At 43.8% G+C, this 22,315-nt stretch overlaps 2 protein-coding genes across 5 annotated transcripts in view; one reads left to right on the top strand and one right to left on the bottom strand.

Moving 5' to 3' along the window:
- The window catches only part of HYAL2 (hyaluronidase 2), a 138,323-nt gene that overhangs the window by 23,552 nt on the left and 92,456 nt on the right, over positions 1-22,315 (bottom strand). The window lies entirely within an intron of this gene.
- The window catches only part of IFRD2 (interferon related developmental regulator 2), a 31,710-nt gene that overhangs the window by 994 nt on the left and 8,401 nt on the right, over positions 1-22,315 (top strand). The window contains exons 2-8 of the mRNA XM_063291981.1: positions 11,051-11,167; positions 12,236-12,320; positions 15,976-16,100; positions 16,691-16,848; positions 17,009-17,059; positions 20,226-20,407; positions 20,687-20,792. Of these exons, the coding sequence (XP_063148051.1) occupies positions 11,051-11,167; positions 12,236-12,320; positions 15,976-16,100; positions 16,691-16,848; positions 17,009-17,059; positions 20,226-20,407; positions 20,687-20,792 (824 nt within the window). The remainder of the gene's footprint in view (positions 1-11,050; positions 11,168-12,235; positions 12,321-15,975; positions 16,101-16,690; positions 16,849-17,008; positions 17,060-20,225; positions 20,408-20,686; positions 20,793-22,315) is intronic.

Genomic DNA, 22,315 nt, shown 5'->3' with positions numbered 1-22,315 from the left:
CAGTTGGGTAGTGTGATAGACAGCATGAAGTCTGTTGGTATTCTAAGCTGTGTGAACTATAACAGGTTTGATAGAATAAGAGAAAGATTTTTCTTAGGATTTGTTGCCGTACAGAGTTGCCTATGAACTGAATCTTGTGCTGTTTGTGTGCCGATCTAACTTTGCCTTTCCACCAGAAGAACACTGCTGGAACTTGTAGTTACAGAGTTCTAACAACTGATAGTATCTCTGTAATCTAGTCCAATCTGCTTTGGGGTGCTGAGAACAAATAGCTTTCAGTGCTCACTTTTCATCTCACTGATTTATCATTCTTATTTTTACTCTGGTTTCTGTGAGAAAGTAGCTGTCAAGAAGTAATGCTTATATTCTTTGTTTTATAAAGAGGTTGACACTGAGACATACTGATTTCATAGTTAAGTGTTTAATACTTACTCTCTGTGGCCTAGATGTCTCTGAGAGAGCAATATTTGCCAGCTCTATAATATTTCTGTTGTAGTCATCAAATGTTTGTTTGGTGACTGTTGTATCATCTCAAGTAGTTTATGTGCATTGCTGTGTACAAAACTGAACTCATGTAGTAGTACTTCACAAGTGTGCATTACATTTCTTGTGCACAGAAACCCAGAGTGAGAATAGGAGTGATAAAGCTTGCACTGTGGTGTGAAAAATGAGTCTCTAGTTGGCTTCACCCATTGTGTTAAATCATAATATGCTTTGATTTTGGTTTAGTGTGACATGAACACAACTATGGCTTGTTCTAGAAAATATGGTTAAAATAAGCCATGGCTTACTACACTGTGTAAACTCAAACTCTCTTTTACCGGTGTAGGCTGTGTCTGCCTATGGACCTCCAAAATGAAAGGCCTGTTGAAGCAAATGGAAGGGACATGCCATTATAGAAGATACGTTTCTATAAGATACGTATTATTCAACACTGAGTACTTCACTCACCTATCCCCTAGTTGTCTGCATCTCATTCATCCTTGTTTCCCTTTCTTATGTAATGTAATATTACTTGGTTTGATCCATTGGCTGGATTCATCTAACAAACTGTGCTAGATGTGGCTAGCTTCTGCTGGAAAATTTTTAAAAACCCAGCCAGTATGGTTGGTTTATATTTCAGTGTGGTTAATTTGGTAAACTGTGGTTCAGCTAACTATGGGTTATTGCATTGTGCAAACAGAATCAGGATCCTCTACTGAACTGAGGGATTGTCAAAGACATTAGAGTCTAGTGGATGTTATAGTTCAGCAGGCCTGGTTGCTTTGTCGAAAGTCAGATTCTTATATAAGAGTTCCCACATTGTAGAAAAATGAAATTCTCCATACAGTGCAGTTTTTCTGAGGAAATGAAAGCAATGACACTTGTGTTGTGTGCCTTTTCATTGTGCTAATTCAAAAAGGAAAGAAACATGGCATGCTGGGCTACATTAGAAATGTCACAAAATCCGCCTGTGATGCATGGAAGTAAACAGTGTAGCTCTTCCTGATCTTCTCAGCTGAGTTAGATGAATCGGGCTAGTTCCAAGAACTCCCGGCTGCCAGTGCCCTTAACCCTTTGCATGACTTTCTGATGTCAGCCCTGGGACAAGAACTGAGTGTTCCCTCTGTATGCCGTAGGACTCTCTGGCTGGGCAGCTGTGTACTGGTTGGGCTGGTTCCCCCCCCCCCCATCTGTTTAGTATTACTTCGTAATGTCCTGCATAAAACCTGGGGTGCTCTCTCTGCAAAACTTTGCTGAGGTGTTTCCGTAGCCATATCAATTAAGGACTGGCTCCCACACATCCTTACTGTCCATTCTAGAGCTCAGCTAGGCTGTCAGGCTTGTTTTAGAACATTATTTGACAGACTGAGCTTCCAAATAGCTGATTTGTTTATTATTTTATAAACCTCCTGGGGGGGGAACCTTGGGATCCTAATAATCACAGTTCCCCAGTACCTAGTAACAACTAGAAGTAGCTCCTAATTTTTGTTGGGTGTATGGGTTGCTTCTAAGGACTTGGTTTAATACACAGCAGATAGGCTGTAGACCTATATAAAGCACATTTCACCCATTTATTTCCAGGCACAATTCAAAATTATTGATTGTATCAAGGATGCTGTTCCCCTTCAAACCTGCCCTGACTCTATGTTTGCGCACTTGGTGGGATCAGGTTTGTGGGGAGACAGGACCTCTTCTGTGGTGGAACCCTAACTGGAATGTCCTCGTTGCAGTGGGTGGCAAGCATTTTATGGTTGGCCTTTTAGGATTTTAGCTGGATAATTGTATAAACTGTTGTTTTCTTCATTGTTTGTTTTATTTTCTGCTGCTGTGTTTATTTTTTGTTTTGTGTTATTAAGTTCCTGTTTAAATTCCTTGATAAGATAGAAATATTGTTTAAAAAAATATTCCAGGGATGCTTCTGGGCAGTTGATGATCTTTCTATAAGTAACTTGGAAAGGAAAAGATAAGGCCCCTTTCGAAATTGCTTTGTTGTTCTTTATTCGTTCAGTCGCTTCCGACTCTTCGTGACTTCATGGACCAGCCCACGCCAGAGCTTCTTGTCGGTCGTCAACACCCCCAGCTCCCCCAGGGATAAGTCCATCACCTCTAGAATATCATCCATCCACCTTGCCCTTGGTTGGCCCCTCTTCCTTTTGCCTTCCACTCTCCCTAGCATCAGCATCTTCTCCAGGGTGTCCTGTCTTCTCATTATGTGGCCAAAGTATTTCAGTTTTGCCTTTAATATCGTTCCCTCAAGTGAGCACTCTGGCTTTATTTCCTGGAGGATGGACTGGTTTGATCTTCTTGCAGTCCAAGGCACTCTCAGAATTTTCCTCCAGCACCACAGCTCAAAAGCATCTATCTTCCTTCTCTCAGCCTTCCTTATGGTCCAGCTCTCGCAGCCATATGTTTCTACTGGGAACACCATTGCTTTAACTATGCAGACCTTTGTTGTCAGTGTGATGTCTCTGCTCTTAACTATTCTATCGAGATTTGTCATTGCTCTTCTCCCAAGGATTAAGCGCCTTCTGATTTCCTGACTGCAGTCAGCATCTGCAGTAATCTTCGCACCTAGAAATACAAAGTCTTTAACTGCTTCTACATTTTCTCCCTCTATTTGCCAGTTATCAATCAGGGTGGTTGCCATAATCTTGGTTTTTTTGAGGTTTAGCTGCAAGCCAGCTTTTGCACTTTCTTCTTTCACCTTCATCATAAGGCTCCTCAGTTCTTCTTCGCTTTCAGCCATCAAAGTGGTATCATCTGCATATCTGAGATTGTTAATGTTTCTTCCAGCGATTTTAACTCCAACCTTGGATTCCTCAAGCCCAGCATGTGCATGATACGTTCTGCATACAAGTTGAATAGGTAGGGTGAGAGTATACAGCCCTGCCGTACTCCTTTCTCAATCTTAAACCAGTCCATTGTTCCATGGTCTGTTCTTACTGTTGCTACTTGGTCGTTATACAGATTCTTCAGGAGGCATACAAGATGACTTGGTATCCCCATACCGCTAAGAACTTGCCACAATTTGTTATGGTCCACACAGTCAAAGGCTTTAGAATAGTCAATAAAACAGAAATAGATGTTTTTCTGAAACTCCCTGGCTTTTTCCATTATCCATCAGATATTGGCAATTTGGTCCCTAGTTCCTCTGCCTTTTCTAAACCCAGCTTGTGCATCTGGCAGTTCTCGCTCCATGAATTGCTGAAGTCTACTTTGCAGGATCTTGAGCATTACCTTACTGGCATGTGAAATGAGTGCCACCGTTCGATAGTTTGAACATTCTTTAGTGTTTCCCTTTTTTGGTATGGGGATATAAGTTGATTTTTTCCAATCTGATGGCCATTCTTGTGTTTTCCAATATGCTGGCATATAGCATGCATTACCTTGACAGCATCATCTTGCAAGATTTTGAACAGTTCAGCTGGGATGACGTCGTCTCCTGCTGCCTTGTTATTAGCAATGCTTCTTAAGCCCATTCAACCTCACTCTTCCAGATGTCTGACTCTAGCTCACTGACCACACTGTCAAAGCTATCCCCGATATTGTTATCCTTCCTATACAGGTCTTCCATATATTCTTGCCACCTTTTCTTGATCTCTTCTTCTGTTAGGTCCTTGCCATCTTTGTTTTTGATCATACCCATTTTGGCCTGGAATTTACCTCCAATGTTTCTAATTTTCTGGAAGAGGTCTCTTGTCCTTCCTATTCTATTGTCTTCTTCCACTTCCACACATTGCTTGTTTAAAAACAATTCCTTATCTCTTCTGGCTAACCTCTGGAATTTTGCATTTAATTGGGCATATCTCCCCCTATGACTGTTGCCCTTTGCTTTCCTTCTTTCTTGGGCTACTTCTAGTGTCTCAGCAGACAGCCACTTTGCCTTCTTGGTTTTCTCTTTCTTTGGGATGTATTTTGTTGCCGCCTCCTGAACAATGTTGCGCACTTCTGTCCATAGTTCTTCCGGGACCCTATCTACTAAGTCCAGTCCCTTAAATTTGTTCTTCACCTCCACTGCATATTCCTTAGGAATATTAGTGAGCTCATATCTAGCTGATCTGTGGGTCTTCCCTAATCTCTTTAGTCTGATCCTAAAGTGTGCAAGAAGAAGTTCGTGATCTGAACTACAGTCAGCTCCAGGTCTTGTTTTTACCGACTGTATAGATGTCCGCCACCTTTGGCTGCAAAGGATGTAGTCAATCTGATTTCGGTGTTGTCCATCTGGCGAAGTCCATGTATAAAGCCGTCTCTTAGGTTGTTGGAAGAGAGTGTTTGTTATGCAGAGTGAGTTGTCCTGGCAAAATTCTATCAGCCTATGTCCTGCTTCATTTTGTTCTCCCAGGCCATGCTTACCTGTAATTCCAGGTGTCATTTGACTGCCCACCTTAGCATTCCAGTCTCCCGTGATGAAAATAACATCTCTTTTAGGCGTGTTGTCCAGTAGGTGCTGCAGATCCTCATAGAACTGCTCTACTTCAGCTTCTTCAGCATCTGTGGTTGGGGCGTATATTTGGATCACTGTGATGTTAGATAGCTTGCCCTGAATTCGAATTGAGATCATTCTATCGTTTTTTGGATTGTATTCAAGCACTGCTTTAGCCACTTTACTATTAATTATGAAGGCTACTCCATTTCTTCTGTGGTCCTCTTGTCCACAGTAGTAGATCTGGTGGTCGAAATTGCTACTTTTTAAAAATGTTGGCCACTTCCTCTTCTGTATTGCCAGAGCCTTTTACACTGGAATTGCCTCAAAAACTCCCTTCTGAATGTTCTCCCACTCTCCACCTGTTGTGGCTTTTTTCACAGATTGTATTATCTTCAACTTCCCTTCCTCTCTAAGCTTTGTGTACCCGCCTCCCTTTTTATATATACACATATATGTATATATATATCACATGTAAAGACATCTTGGACAAGGCATAGTTCAACCAAGCATTTCTGGCTTCCGTTAATTTCAGCGGTGTGGTAGTCTTTATCTCCCCTGTTCTCAGCCTTGAGAATCTTAGCGGAGACCGCCAGGCAGTTCTATAAGAAAAAAGAGCACTGAAGATGCTATAAACACTTGTTGTCCTAACTGCCAGGAACCACGCTGAGACAAGGAACTGGTCTCTAATGTTTTATTGCTTGTACATAACAGGAATCCTAACAAACTGAAGAAGCGTGGGAAAAACCCAGACAGATAAACCCCAAAGGTTAAGGCGGTCCCGATCTGTGTCTCTTTGAATGGCTACCTAATTCCTCAGTGCTACGCATGCACTTAACAGTCTGGATGGGAGCCCCCTGCTCGCCATCCTTACTCATGACACTAACAAACTGAAGAAGCGTGGGAAAAACCCAGACATATAAACCCCAAAGGTTAAGGCGGTCCCCATCTGTGTCTCTTTGAATGGCTGCCCAATTCCTCAGTGCTACGCATGCGCTTAACAGTCTGGATGGGAGCCCCCTGCTCGCCATCCTTACTCATGACACTTGTATTGGGACCAATAAAATCTCAATCAGTGGACAATTTCTTTAAATTCCCCAAAAGGTTGATTGATTGATTGATTTAGCAAATTTATATGGCTGCCCAAGTCACATATGGTGACTCAGGGCAGCTTACAAGCCATGGAGGGGAGAACCAGCGTCATGGTAAAACCATGGTCTGTGTGTGATCCACTGTGGAATGGAATATTGATGTAGATTTCAGTGAGGGCCATTCTAATATGCGTTTAACAGCTGCTCACCCCACCCACCCCCAGTAGTACCAACAATAACTGTGCAGAACTCAGGATGCTGGTTTCTTCTGGCATCTGTTGGCAGGCCGTTTGCAAGCGCTCGCATTAATACAGCTTCAGCTGCACATGTGCATCTGGCTAGTCCTGCTGCTAGCTCATTGGCCTTGCTCTGTGTCTGGGTTAGAAACGCCAGGTCACCTCTTGACGATTGACAGGCCCTGCTGCTGTGGCATGGTAACTCCAGCTTCCCCTTGTCCCCGAGTGGCACCATACAGCCCTGTTTGCTTTGGGGCCCACCTGTATGCTCAGTCACATCTGGCTTGTGCCACCTGTGTGGCTTTTTGATTTGTCAGCTAGAAAGCTAGAGACGCAGTAACCCTTTAGTGACACTCCCTTGATGCTGACTGCTGGCTTCTATTTATGGAGATGAGTAGAGCTTCATGTCCCAGCTACATTGCTGCTAGGAGTAGGAGTTAAATTACATTTCCTGTTCCCAGTCCTCTCCTCTTTCGAATGCTTTTTGGGTTTCCAACTTCTCTGCTGCTTTATCACCTTGAAAGACGGAATCTGTGTTGGGTCACCTTTTCTGTCTAGCAAAATAGCATCTGCCCCCAAAAAGTATAAAAAAGGAACTCCACCTCCATATTTAACTGTGTTAATCAAAAGCTCCACAAACAGGCCAACTAGTATAACAGTACACTCACTTTTGGGAGCATTTGATAGTTGGTCTTCCTTTCTCTGCTTCCTGATGAAGCAGGCTGCTGAGCTGATCGAGTGATAACATCTTCATTATTGCAGGCTAATCACCACCAGGGTGTTGGGCCTTGCGTAGCTTGATTTATCACAGTCTCTCTAACAGGGGAAGACCAGCTGGCTCAGCACAGGAGTTGGCTGCTTTCCCAGCTGCCTCCAGCCTTACTTCTCCATCGGGCTACCTAAGGTGAAACACTCTTTCAAGTAGCCAGGCAGACTGGAGATGCTTCAGAGTACACTTCTTGGGAACATTGACACTGTAGTGGTGAAAGAGACAGGCAGCTGATATTAAAATACTGTTACTGTTTTTTTTAAAATACTACACTGTGAGGTTAACTGCTGCTGGCATAAAACTAGGTGGCAGGGGGCTCTGTTCCTGATGCTGTACCTGGCTCAAGTACCCTTCAAGTGCCATGCGTGTGCTTCTCCTTAATAACCTGTAGTAAGTTTTCAAGCCCTGTATGGCAGGCTGTGAGCAGGTGCTGTCCTTACATCAGGTGCCAGCTGATGAGATCTTATCCCACTAACTTAGCTCTCCAGGAGGCTAGCTAAGGTGACACATTTTCTCAGAGGGCTAAGCACGCTGGAGCCGTTTTAGCCTACACTTCTGCCAGCTTCTTTTTCAGAAGGAATTGATAGAAGTGACTGCAGCAGGCAGACTTGGCTTTTTGATCTGGGTGCCCAAATGACGGAGATTCTACAGCCAGAATGGATGGTGTCATAGAAGTTACGCAGTGATCACCCCAGACCCAGAAAGGGGTCTCAGAAAGCATTAAGAACTTTCTTCTCTTTTAAACCTACTATTTGCTTACTAGGACTACCTTTTAAAGGCTGATGTTTCACCTCTATTTTTATTTTGTTTTAGTACTTATCCATGGTTCTCCACCTTAGTAACCATTTCCCACATAGCTCAGATCCTGAACAAAATAGTTATCATAAATTTACCCCATGAGGGCTTTTATGGGTATTGAGGTCCCTTAAACTCAGAGAGTTAAAGACTGGCTTTCTCCTTGTTTCTCCCTTACTTCTTGCACTTGGTGCCAATTATCTCTTAGTCCAGGCCTTCAGTATTTATCAGTAGGGTGTGCCTAAGCTGACAGTGCTAACTTTATTTAAAGGCCACTAGTAAGCTTACTGCTATCTACTTCTAACAGATGTACAGTATCTGGGAATGTAAAGAGATGGGTTAGCTTTTCTTCTGGGTTTAGGTGAGTAAAAAATACAATACCCCCCCTTTTTTTTTCTCTTCATCTTTCCTGGTTGTCTTTTGCACCAGAATGACTCTTGTTGTTGTTTATTCGTTCAGTCGCTTACGACTCTTCGTGACTTCATGGACCAGTCCACACCAGAGCTTCCTGTCGGTCATCACCACCCCCAGCTCCTCCAGGGACAAGTCCGTCACCTCTAGAATATCATCCATCCACCTTGCCCTTGGTCGGCCCCTCTTCCTTTTGCCCTCCACTCTCCCTAGCATCAGCATCTTCTCCAGGGTGTCCTGTCTTCTCATTATGTGGCCAAAGTATTTCAGTTTTGCCTTTAATACCATTCCCTCAAGTGAGCACTCTGGCTTGATTTCCTGGAGTATGGACTGGTTTGATCTTCTTGCAGTCCAAGGCACTCTCAGAATTTTCCTCCAGCACCACGGTTCCAAAGCATCGATCTTCCTTCTCTCAGCCTTCCTTATGGTCCAGCTCTCGCAGCCATATGTTTCTACTGGGAACACCATTGCTTTAACTATGCGGACCTTTGTTGTCAGTGTGATGTCTCTGCTCTTAACTATTCTATCGAGATTGGTCATTGCTCTTCTCCCAAGGATTATGCATCTTCTGATTTCCTGACTGCAGTTAGCATCTGCAGTAATCTTCGCACCTAGAAATACAAAGTCTTTCACTGCTTCTACATTTTCTCCCTCTATTTGCCAGTTATCGATCAGGGTGGTTGCCATAATCTTGGTTTTTTTGAGGTTTAGCTGCAAGCCAGCTTTTGCACTTTCTTCTTTCACCTTCATCATAAGGCTCCTCAGTTCCTCTTCGCTTTCAGCCATCAAAGTGGCATCATCTGCATATCTGAGATTGTTAATGTTTCTTCCAGCAATTTTAACTCCAGCCTTGGATTCCTCAAGCCCAGCATGTCGCATGATGTGTTCTGCGTACAAGTTGAATAGGTAGGGTGAGAGTACACAACCCTGCCGTACTCCTTTCCCAATCTTAAACCAGTCCGTTGTTCCGTGGTCTGTTCTTACTGTTGCTACTTGGTCGTTATACAGATTCTTCAGGAGGCATACAAGATGACTTGGTATCTCCATATTGCTAAGAACTTGCCACAATAGAATGACTCTAGTTTGATTTATTATTAAATGTTTTGTCATGTGTTAACCTTTGGAACAAATCTTTTATAAGATCTGTTATATTTTATTTATTTATCAAATTTTATCACCGCCCATCTCCCCCCAGGGGGACTCTGGGCGATTTACAATAAAACAAAGTTTAAAATTCAGTACCAATTAAATACAATAAATATATAAGGAACAGTAAAAATATAAAACGTGATAAAATCCAGATGGCTAAAATTGCAACTCAACATTGTGAGTCTAACGGGAACCTCTAGGGCGCTAGCCATCTCCAAAGAAGACGGTTCCCCTTCCTGCCCCAGGTGTCCTAACAGCCAGGAACCACGCTGAGACAAGGAATAGGTCTCTAGTGTTTTATTACTGCTACATAACAGAGAATCCTAACAAACTGAAGAAGCGTGGGAAAAACCCAGACCTATAAACCCCAAAGGCTAAGGCGGGCCCGATCTGTGTCTCTTTGAATGGCCACCTAATTCCTCAGTACTACACATGCGCTTTACAGCCCGGATGGGAGCCCCCTGCTCGCCATCCTCACTCATGACACCAGGCATGTTATATAGCTTGTGGGAGGGGATGTTATGAAAAGAGATATATTATTTAGAGAGATGTATTTAAAACATAAACGACGCTTGTGCTGTTCAAGCTATGTACTCATGATTCGAAACTGGGTTTCCTGACAAAATTGTACCAAGCAGACACAGGCCAAAATATAAAGCAACTGAAAGAAGCTGTACAATCATGGAGAGAGCTGGCTTATGGAATCGCCAAGGGTCGGATATGACTGAATGGATAATTCGATTCGATTTAAAACATATGAAAAGGACCGTAGGTTCTGTTTCCTGATCTAGATCTTAGGGACTTGTGGTTTCAAAACTAGCTCTGGTGACCCATATTCTGGCTTTTATGTTGCATGTTGCTTAATTTTACTTTAGTTAGTTAGTTATACCCTTATCAGTAGGTTTTATAGTTTATTCTTTTTTGTGTGTGTGAAATAGTTATCTGTTTGTATCCGACTATTCCCTTAGAGTTAGAGTTGCCTAGGGTTATAATTTGCCTACATATTTTATATATTCTAAGGTACGGTAATTGCTATTTCTAGGCTTAGTTCTTAAGCATATATAAATATTATTAATGTTATTGATGAAAAGAAGAGATGCATTGTAGGTAAGAGCGGTACCACTGTTACTATTTAGAAAGGAAACCTAAATCATGATAGACACCAAGGGCCATATACCTCAACCTTTGCCAGCCTCCCTTTGAATATGATGGCCACGTGGCTGGAATCCCAGCTTCCCTGAAAACACCACACTGAGGAATGCTGATTTATTAGGTGATCTCTTACTGCTGGTTGTATGAATCCAAACAGCCAAGTTATCTCTGAATTGAGTTACTCCATACCAAGTACTCCAAAGGAATTTTTCAAGTACAAAGATGCGTTGTGGTAATCCTCTTTTATCAGGTTAGTGAGTTTTCCTGTGAAATAGTGAAAAGAATATTGCTACTCCTTTGCTTCTCCAGATTTCTGATGAGGGATTGTAAAATTTGGGGTGGTACAGTGACCAGCTTCTTAAGTGGCCAGCTTCTTAAGTATGTGCATCATGGTAAATTATTTCTTGGCAAGTTGTCTTTCCCCTGGAGTAAAGATAATGCTCTTTTTAACCTCCTTCAGATACAGCACCTGCTAGGCAAACCTTGAATTCAGTGTAGGTGAACAGGAGGCAACCCTGATCATCTTAAGGTCTTCCTTTAGGTGCTCGTAGCAACCCCAAGATGGAGTCTCCAGCAAGTGACGATGAAGCAGCTAGTGAAGTGCTCAGTCATTACAGCAGTGCCAGTGAAAGTGCCAGTATAGCTGAGGAAATGACAGGTGAGTGGGGCAAAAGGTGGTTTCAGAAACCTGGCTCTTCTGTGTACTAAATAAGCCATGGACCAGACTTTTCTAATCTGGTATCCTAGAGGTATGCAGTATTAGCTTGCAAGTGCTGAATTCTCAGCAAAATTCTGTTATCTGGATACCTATGATCACTTGAAAAGGACATCATGTTTGGTAAAGTCGAGGGCCAGCGGAAAAGAGGAAGACCTTCAATGCGATGGGTTGATAAATTACTGCAACAATGGATGCAAACTTTGGAACAGTCAGGCATACGGCGCAAGACCGAACAGCATTTCGTTCTGTTATACCTAGGGTCGCCATGAGTCATAAATGACTCGACAGCAACTAACAACAACAACGTGTACTCTACAAACCCAACACAATGCATTTTTGTTATTGACAACTGCTGCTTATTTTTAATAAACTGAGCATGTGTTTTAGGGGTGAGGAGGAAGGTGGTACCATAACAAAGGGGTGGGGAAAGGATACTGTGAAATTTTTAGCAAGAACTGCCACTACATGTTGAGGTTTCTCTAGGCAATGAAGTTTATCTTTGGAATCACAAATTACTAAAATAAGTCTGCATTATCACATCACTGAATAATTCACAAAGATGATGAAAAGAAAACCTGGCACGTGGCAATAGTAGAGGTAAATGTTGGAATTAAAAACCAAGGCTCTAAAAATGGCTTGCATGGCATTTATTGCAACAAGCTGATGGCCTGAGTGACTTTCAGCCGAATGGTAAAAATTGTCAGTGTTTTTATGCTAGTATTATAATTTCACCCATTACTAATTTCATCTGAACTAATTATTTTAAAACAAGAGCAGCTGCTGGAACAATTTGTAGCTCAAGAACTGCCAAAAGCCTATTGAACAAGTATGTGGAACAGAAAGCCTGTTGAAATGCTAGGATAAAGAGTCTTTTCTGCAGTTCTGCCAGTACCATTCAGACCTGATTTCAAACCCTTGTTCTAGGAGTGCAGGAATTCCAGGCCATGAGTCTGGCTGGTCTGATACAGCTTTGATCTTTTCCTTTTCTTCTGCTGCTGCTTTTCTCAGGAGGTGAAGCAGTAGATGAGCAAGCACAGCAAGAGGAGATGGAAGATAAATTGAAAGAATGCATTGACAATGTGATGGACAAAAGGTGAGATGCATGTGCTCTTTGGTGGCCGGAGCCAAATCTAGTGCTTAATCTTGATGCCAGAACTTCATAAACTTTGTCCAAAATAACGGACTGTTGTAGGCTGAAAGGGATTTGCTAACCCTTGAGGTGAGGAGGGCCTGCACATTGTCTTTGGTAGCCAATGACATTTATTGCTTGTTTTTTTTAACTTGTTATTACAAGTTAAATCCCAAAACATTAGGGAATTCCTAGAAGCTTGGCACATCAATAGACACACAGAGATAAACCACATTTACATGCCATTCAAAAGAGACAGTAAAAAAGCTAAGAAGGAAACAGACCAGAACACATCCCCTCCAGCAGCCAACACCCAGATAAGCAGGGCTTAACCCCAGAGAAAAAATCAAGCAGAAAAAATATCCTGATCAAGGAACTACTAAGGAGAAAACAACCCCTCCACCAACACTGGCAGGGCAAGCACCAAGGACTCCATATTAAAACTTGTTTTCCTCTCAGAATGTTAGCCAGCTATATCCTTTCTAATCCCTCCCTTGATTTTCTGTCCTTCTGACCCATCCCATTCAAGAGCTGGTCCTCCCCTATCCATCCACAGAGGACAGGCAGTCTTCATTCAGGGGATGCTGCTCTCCTACCCCGCTTATGGTTTTTTTCTTTAAATACACAGGGGGGAGGGCTGAATTAACTATGCAGTTTCACTCAAGTTTGCTTGTACCTCGCACCTGCATGTGATTCATTTTGCTCACATAAGGCCCTGCACTTGGAGGATCAAGTTCCCTGTTAGCATATAGGAAACTTGAAGCTTTGCCAAAACCATTACCCCACCAGCCAGGGTTGGCTGGATACAGATCAATTGAAAAGATTTGGCAAAAGTTCACTGAATGCATGGCACAGCTCTCTCTGCACAGCACAAATTACTGCTGCCCTTATGGCCAAGCATCTCAATTATGCAGGGTGAATGCTGGACAATGACACTCCCCCTCCTCCTCCTAACAAAAATACATAATCCTTTATATGCTGATAACTTTCAGTGATTTTATTCTTCATTTCATTTCTTATCCCACCTCTTCTCTTGGGCCCTGAAATAGTGAATGCTGGAAGAAATAGTTATATCTTCATACTTTGGCTCCTGGGGTTTGCCAGCTGCGCTTCTGGATTGCGTTTTGCTCCCAGAAGTAAATATCAGTCCGCACAGTTTCTTTGTGTGACCTCAAAAACCTGATCCATTATGGAATAATAGGAATTATACAACAAAGAATTACAGGTAGTCTTCAGGGTACAGTGGCAGTTGGGACCGGGATTGCCATCGCTATGCAATGCGGTTGTAAAGCATGATGTCACATGTCCGCATCACACTTAGCGACAGCAATCCTAGCAGTCTCAGTTGCCATCATAACCCCAAGACACAAGGCTTGTTAAGCAGGAAGTGGCGGGAGTCCCAGGTAAGGAGCAGGGGCGGAGGCTGCAGGCAGTGGGGGAGGCTGGGGGAGGGCCAGTGCAGGTTGCATGTGAATTGGGGGAGGGCTTGGGAGGCCTGGTGCAGGCTGGGGGTGGGTGGCGCAGTGGGGTGCAAGTGCAGGGAGGCCCGGGGAGTGGATGGCACGGTGGGGCACAAGGGTAGGGAGGCCAGAGGGACTTTCTAAATTGACTTGCAACCTTCCCTGATGGCTTCCCCGTTGACTTTACTTGTGGAAAGCTGGTGGGGAAGGTCACAAATGGCAGTCATATGACCACAGGATGCTGCACCATCGTAAGTGCAAGCTGGTTGCCAAGCACCCAAATCACGATCACATGGGGGTGCTGCGACAGCCGAAACTGCAAGGACTGGTCATAAGTACAACTCATTCAGTACTGTTGCAACTTCGAACAGTCACTGAATTAGTGGTCTGCCTGTACACATGTGATATGACATTAGGCAAAAGTGTGATCATGTGTATGTGCCCCTGGAAACTGCATTGGCCTTCCCACTCTGGAACATGTCTCCTCTGCCAAAAACTGTATATTATGGAGTGCACAGTGTACTAGTTGCATCAAAAAGACTCTCTCAAGTTGAACTTGTCTTCTGGTGACTACATATCCATGTAGATTTCTTTTCTACGGTACAGAACTGGTTTTACCATTTTCTTCTCTGAGGATGGTTTTCTCACTTCCTAATCTAGCCTTTAGACCTGGTACCTCCTAATGGTTTCCTATCCAAATACTAACCAATTTCTACCTTGCTTAGGTTTTTTGAGATAATTAAGCTTGCCTAGATATTGCTACTTGCTGAACTCAGGTTCTAGATTTAGAAACAGTCTTTTTCTTTGAAACATTTTAGGATAGTCCTGGGACTCCTGTCTGCTACGGAATAAGCAAGGCTTTTTGTCAGTGGCAAGAAATATTTAATTTGTTATTCTGCTCAGGACAATTTATAATGTGTTAAGAAGAATTAATGTAATCTACAAGACTGTCGTGAGAGTAAAATAGGAGTAGAGAAGTACGTGTGCATTGAGTTGAGCTCCTGGAGGACAACCAGGTTATAAATACAGCAGTGAAATAGCTTTTGTTATGGACTGACAATCATTCTTTTCATGCCTACCTTGCTGAACGGCTTAGGGGGTAAATACATTTTCTGCCCTTTATATAATGATTTTTCTCTCACCACCATGCCTCATCACCCCAACAAACAAGATAGCTAGGTTCTCTCCTAAAGATTAGAGGCAGGCAGCTGACACTGGTCTTACCAGTGCCTCCTTTCTATCCTTTATAACTTAAGGGAGATACTGTAATATAAAACTTTTGACGAACTATATATGGGGTTTGGAGTGGGGGGGGAATTGCACTGAAGATACAAACAGAAATTCAGTCTAGACCCTAATATAAAATTTGTTAAAGAAAGGAGAAAAAAAGAGAAGTGATGGGAAGGAAGCAGTGACACACACAATTAGGATAGGTTATCAAAGCCTGTACAGCAGTGTCTCTCAACCTCGGCCACTTTAAGATGCATGGACTTCAACTCCCAGAATTCCCTAGCCAGCATTCCCCCAGCATGGCTGGCTGCGGAATTCTGGAAGTTGAAGTCCACGCATATTAAAGTGGCTGAGGTTGAGAAACACTGCTATAGAGTACTAGAGAACCTGGCCAGCTAGTATTATATTAAGCTTAAATAGATCGACTTACTCAGGTCTTATTCCATAGTGCTGCATGTACTAGTTACAGGGAATCGGAGGGAACAGATCCAAAAAGCAAAGAGAATTTTGCTAGTTTTTGCTGGTTTTTAAATTGAGGGCATTCTCTGTTGTTGGCTGCTCACTGGGGCACAACAAATCAAGCCGGAAAAGGACACCTAAATCCAGACTTGTCTTGGGAAAGTAAGAATGGGCAACCTTCCTGGCTGTGGTCTTGCGTATGTAAAGGGAATACTGACTGTGCCATGGCTGTCAGGGAGCAGTTGGGTAAATGTTTCTCAGTGTGCTCAGAATTATTTTTTTTAATTGGCAAATTTTGCCCAGTGGTGGGTGCTTTTTCACAAATCTCAAGTTACATAATTCATTCTATGTGAATTGAGTATGATGCATCATTTGCATTTGTGGTGATTGGGGGGAGGATTTTTCAGGCATGGTTTTGTGTCATGTGTTCTTTCTCTTTCTCTCACCCCCCCAACTCTTTGCCATTCTAGTGCCAAGACACGGCAGGTTGCCCTTGAGAGCCTGCGGCTAGCCTTCTCCTCCAAGACGCTCTTTGACTTCCTGTTGGAACGCAGGTTCACCCTCACAGATTCCTTAGAGAAGTGCCTGAAGAAAGGTGAGCCTTTCAGGTTTGGGGGTTCGGGGCTTGAACCGCTGTAATCAAAAGACTTGGGATCCTGTTGGTTTAATGGCAGAATTAAGCATCTGCTTCAGTCACTTCCATCGAAATCATTTGGGCTTGAAAGAGTGTTAACCGATTGCTTTACTTGTGGCTTTGTTCTTAAGTGTGGCACTTTTTAACTTCTATCTTACTGTAACTGGACACTTGGACTAATAAAATACTTAGTGTATCAGATGTGGTCTCACCAATCATTACAAGAATCTTGTAAGACAAGTTGATCTGTGAAGCAGCGGGGCAGAAGAAGCAGTGGGTGACCTTGGGCCAGTCCCTCTCTCTCAGCTCTAGGAAGGAGGCGAGGGCAAACCACTTCTGTAAAGCCAGGAAAACTGCAGGGACTTGTCCAGGCAGTCTCTGAGAATCGGACACAACTGAACGGATTAAAAAGAAAACATTGAAAGGACACCACATTGGGTGTCCTGTGTCCCCACCGTGTCCAGTCTCCTTTTGCTCTCCAGGTGACGTATGCTTTTTCCTTCTTTTCGGCTGTGAGGCCTGCCAACAGTTCTGTGTCTTCCTCCCGCCAGGTAAAGGGGAGGAGCAGGCCCTTGCTGCTACCGTACTTACACTACTGTGCCTTCAGATGGGCTCGGGGCCAGAAGGGGAGGAGGTCTTCCACAGCCTGAAGCCGCTCCTCATCACCATCCTGACTGACACGTCAGCCAGCCCTGTTGCTCGGCAGAGCGTGAGTACTGCCTCTTTCTCTGGTTTTCAGCAAAGGGTGATGCATCAGAGGGCCTGTGGGAGGGAGATGCATCAGAGTGCTAGCCCTGAATGACTTCGTCCTTTCTTACCCTCCTCCCCCACTCCCTCCTCCTCCTCTTATTTTGTCTCCCCACCGACAGTGTGCGACTGCTCTCGGGATGTGCTGCTATATTGCTGCTGCGGATATGGAGGTATGCCAGTGCTTTCTCAGTGCTTGGGCGTGCTGGCTGGGAATTAGCAGTGTGCTGGTCTGATACATCTCTTGTGCTGCAGCTGGGAAAGACTGCTTTAACAGGAAAGCTATAAATGGCAGACTTTCCACTGAGGCTGGCTCCATTTCTCTCCTTGTCATATGCAGGATGTAGTTGTTTTCCATCCTGGGTGACTCCTAAAGAGAAACAGGATTTGGAATGTTCTTACTCTTTCATTAACAGCAGAACTCCAAGGGAGTTCTGGAGAGGGATGCATTTCACTTTCTGTTAATTCCAGCCAAACTTCTGGAATAGAATGGGAAAAGGTGTTCTGTCAATGCCGTGAGCATCATTGTTATGAAGAATTTTAGTCAGAACTCTAAGAAGAGTGTCGGTATTGGGATTATATTAGAGGATCTTTCTATATTTGCTTATTGGTTCCTTTTTTTATCCTGCCTTTATGGAGATTGCAGTGACTTAGTTACTGTGTTCATGTTATCCTCAGAACAACCCTTTATGATTAGGCCAGGAAATAGTGACCATAAACCCTTTATGATTTAGGCCAGGAAATAGTGATCGTCCCCAATTATCTCATGAAATTCACAGGAGAATGTCAACCAGCTCTTTCTCATTCTGGTCTGACATGTTATCAACTTATCCTTCCTGTCCCTGGAGCATTCTAGATGTGTGGGACCACTGTTTTCACCACCCTAGCCCCAGTGCTATCTGGGAAAGTGAAAGTTGGGGTCCACCACCTCTGATAGGCATTAGGTTGAGGAAGCGTATGTGTCCACTATGCCACATGGACTGTTTGGAATTGCATAGTGGTTTGGATTTAAAACCAGTTTGTTGAGTCCCTTTCTCTGTATCTCTGTCCTAAATTTTGCCAAGTGTAAATCAGCTGTTAGACTACCCCAAGGGAAGGCAAACCTCAGGCTTCTAATATCTACTTTTATTGCAGGGGGGGTGGATTCTTTTGTATTCATTGAATCACTGGTCCAACATCTGGCTAAACTCTGGCAAGTTACCCAGAGATCTGCCAGCAATTCTCAGTTTACCTTCTACCTAACCAGCCTTTCTCAACCTTTTGACCCTGGAGGAACCCTTAAAATATTTTTCAGGCCTCGGGGAACCCCTGCACGTTCAGGCTCAAATATAGGCCAGAAGTTACAAAATTACATTTGTTTCATGTGTAGGCCTGTATATATGCATTAACGTTGTTCCTAAACTAAGAATAAAGAATGAAACTTACCTCTTTAATGTGAAGTTGTGCAAATTTAAACTAATTTTTAAATAAGTTGTGATCTCCCAGGAAACCCCTAGTGACCTCTCAGGGAACCTTGAGTGAGAAACCCTGAGCTAGACTATATCACATTTAGAAATCTTTTCAAAGGATATTGCTTGGGGGGAAGTTATTAATCTTGGATGTGGTTCTGCCATTGCGGCATCTCACTGAAAGCTCCATATCTATGTCTGCCATCTTCTTCTGTGGCTTACCTTAAGAAGAGAAACAAACTTTTCTTGGTTCCTTTGGTCTTTTTGTCTCCTCTGTTTTTCATCTTTTGTTTTTATTCTGCCCTGTGTTGGGATATTACTGCTTAACTATTGCCATTCACACACTACATGCAGTTGGTGGCTCAAAGATCATTCAGTTCAGTTACGTCGAACCAAGCTTTTAAAATGCACCTAATATATCCAAATGCAGGAGGATGCAAGAGATCTATCAAAGAAAAAATATGAAGCACTTATTGCTAGAATGAGAGAGAAGCAGACAGGAAGCTCCCGATGTGCTGAGCTTTAGCGCTACACAGTTACTAAGATGCAATCAGCCAAACTTCCCCATACTTACCATGTTCAGTAGTAGGAGTTACTAGCTGGAAATCCCTGGTTAAAATTATTCCTCTGCCTAACCTTTCAAGCAGAGACAAAGAAGCTGCTATGAGAAACATGGCCACGGGGTAAGGGCTGTGGCACCGGTCCACCACCCCTCAGTTCCTTCTCACAGTAGCCCCCTAACCCATAGCAAAAATGGAAAAGGTTCCTATAGGACATCTTTGACTAAACTTATATATATAACTCTAGGAAGTGATCCATGCCTGAAGCACAGCAGAATTTAGGTCTAGGACAGTCAAAAGCCTACAGGTCAATAGTCATCAGGATCCGGGAGCCATTATACCCTGACCCTTAACAAGTATCCGGAAGCTACAGCTGGTCTAGAATGCAGCCACACGGGCAATTTTAGGTGCCCCAAGATCGGCACACATAACACCTTTGCTGTGTGAGCTGCATTGGGTGCCAGTCTGCTTCTGGGTCCAATTCAGAGTGTTGGTTATCACCGTTAAAGCCCTACATGGCATGGGGCCAGGCTACCTGAGGGACTGTCTCATCCCTGTTACATCAACCCATCCCACCTGGTCATGCAGAGAGGGCATGCTACGGACCCCGTCTGTAAGAGAATTCCATCTGGCGGGGTCCAGGAAGTGGGCCTTCTCTGCAACAGCTCCCGCCCTTTGGAACATTCTTCCCCTGGAGGTGAGGCAAGCCCCTTCTCTCCTGGACTTCCATAAAAATATGAAGACCTGGTTTTGCCATCTCGCCTGGGGCAGGAAGTAGTCATTCTTGGGAATGGCTGGCACCGTAAAATGGCCCCTTATATTTTCACGGACTGAATTAGAACCTCACTGCCATCTGGATTTTATTGTACCTTATATTTTTATCTTCTATTTATATCTATATTTAATGGAGCCAGTTTGGCCTGTTGGTTAAGGCAATGGGCTAGAAACCAGGAGGCTGTGAGTTCTAGTCCCACCTTAGGCATGTAAGCCGGCTGGATGACCTTGGGCCAGTCACTCCCTCTCAGCCCAACTCACCTCACAGGGTTGTTATTGTGGGGAAAATAGGAGGAGGAAGGAGTATTAGGTATGTTTGCCACCTTGAGTTATTTATAAAAATAATAAAGGTAGGATAGAAAATAAAATTAAATAAATTATTTATAGCTTGTACTGAATTTTAAATTTTACTTCTATTGTAAACTTCCCAGAGTCCCTCCTTAGCTGGGAGATGGGCTGTGGTAAATTTGATAAATAAATAAGCACGGTAACTAGAGCTTGTTTAGTTTATTGCATTCTCATTTGTGAGAACTGACTGGTTCCTCCCCTTTTTTCAGGACCTGGTATCCTGTCTGGCCTGCCTGGAAGGTATCTTTGGCACTTCATGCAGCAAGGATGCCAGTTTGGCACCCTCCCAACACAGTCCTCTGCTCCGGATATTGCATTGCAATGCGCTCCAGTCTTGGTCGCTGCTTCTCACCATCTGTCCAAGCACCCAGATCAAGAAGATCCTGGACAAGTGAGTTGACTGATCTTATCAGGCAGCATTTCTTCTAAGGTGGGGGAAAATCTTGAGATCTTTTTCCATTCTAATTGAGATATAGAAACCAGGATTTAGTGCTTCACTGTAGAGAGCCCACATTTAGTTTTGCCTAGATCTTCTAGATGTGGAGAACGGGGTGAGTGCTGGATAAGAGATGTAGCAGCAGCAGTAGCTTCTCTGCAAACTAGGTTGGGTGACTATGATGATCCTTCCCTTCGTTGTTTCATTAGTCATCCCTGCTGTTTTCTTCTACAGCCATTTACCTAAGCTGCCTTTGATGCTCTCCAGTGATAATGTCAACCTGCGGATTGTGGCAGGTGAAACAATTGCACTGCTGTTTGAGCTGGCCCGGGACATAGAGGTATGAAATTACTATTCGGATTCTTGCAGGAATATATGCACGCATGCACACACACAATTCTGCACTGAGAATTTTCCAGTCATGATGCCTTATAGGTCCACTGGGTCCGGAATAATGAAATATTGAACATTAGTGGGTACTGAGCAATTATGGGGGGGATCCATTACCTTGTCTCAGGCACATCTCGTTTCCCATTCTGGGCTTCCCAGTTGCGTGTCCTGGCTTTGGCAAGGAGGCAAATGCCCAGGCAGCCAGGAGTGCAAGGCTGGTGGAGGCACTAGGGGCCAAGCACATGCAGGGGAGTGAGCTTTGGAGGAGAAATAGCAGGAGGGAGGCAAGGGAGAGACACGGGAGAGCTTGGGTGCAGGCAGTCTAAATAGTGCATTTGTGGGTCAGGCTCGCAGGGGTACTTATTGCTGGGCCCGCACCAGGAGAGTGTTCGAAAGAGTAGCAGTGGCAAGAAGGCAAAGAAGAGGCATGGCGCGGGCAGTCAAGGTGTGAAAACAGGAGCGGAGCTAGAAAGGGGAAGCAAAGAGTATGTGTCTGCTCAACAGGCTTACTAGTGTCTGAGGAGGAGGTGTAAATAATCCAAAAACATACAATGTCTTGGAAGTCTTGAGAGAAAAGCCAGAGACTTGGTCAGAAACATGCCAAAGTTGAGACTGCAGGAGACAAGAATGAGAAAGCATGATACCAAAGCACAAAGCTGGACGCTGAAGTTGCTTCCATCAACAGAAGGAAGTCTCTGTGCAGTTTAAATCCTCTCCCCATTGAGCACACACAGCTTAAAGCTTTTCCTGCTTAGCAGTTGCCGATAATGAGGCGCTTGGCTTGCTTGAAGAGTCAGCAGCTTGCCACTTACCCCGAAGGTCTTTGACAGAGCACCGGGTCTACGAACCAAGGGAGTCTCTTTGCACTCACTTGGCTGGAGAGGCTTCAGTGTTGGGAGAGGGAGGGCCTGCCACTGATGAATCTGCAGGCCCAGCGCCCAGCAGGCCCTAATCTACCCATGTTTTGGAGCCTGGCCCTTGGACCATGACACCCAGGAGAGTTGGCAGTAATATTATGGTCCTCAGGGCTCCTTCCAGTGGCTTGGATGAATGAACATAGATGATTCATAACATTGGAATTAATATCATTGAGCTCTGAGTTACACCTTGTTTAAGAGGAATGGTCCCTGGTCAAAGCTGGGGCTTAAATTGCTCACTCTTGAATAAAAGATACCCTCACTCCGTATTTGTGAGTCTGCACGCTTACTAACAGCCTGTGTCAAATCAATAGATAGCATTTCCTTTTGGTAGTTTACTGAATGTGGGCCTGATCAAATCGCTTGCACAGGAGATCCTAAGAGTCAGAACCGAGGCTGGCATCTCTTTAAAGGCCTGGTCACTTTATCCCATCCCCTTCCACAGTGCTGAAATCTTATGAACAAGCTAAAGTCGTGAGATTTCAGCTCTCTCTCTCCAAGATGTGTGAGATTTTGCATGAGATTAATCATCTCTCCAGATTTCAGATATGTTTAA

Source organism: Candoia aspera, chromosome 2 (assembly GCF_035149785.1).
Source record: "Candoia aspera isolate rCanAsp1 chromosome 2, rCanAsp1.hap2, whole genome shotgun sequence".
Classification (NCBI taxonomy): domain Eukaryota; kingdom Metazoa; phylum Chordata; class Lepidosauria; order Squamata; family Boidae; genus Candoia; species Candoia aspera.
Note: the sequence above shows the minus strand (reverse complement) of the source record. Positions and strands in the feature narration are given on the sequence as shown.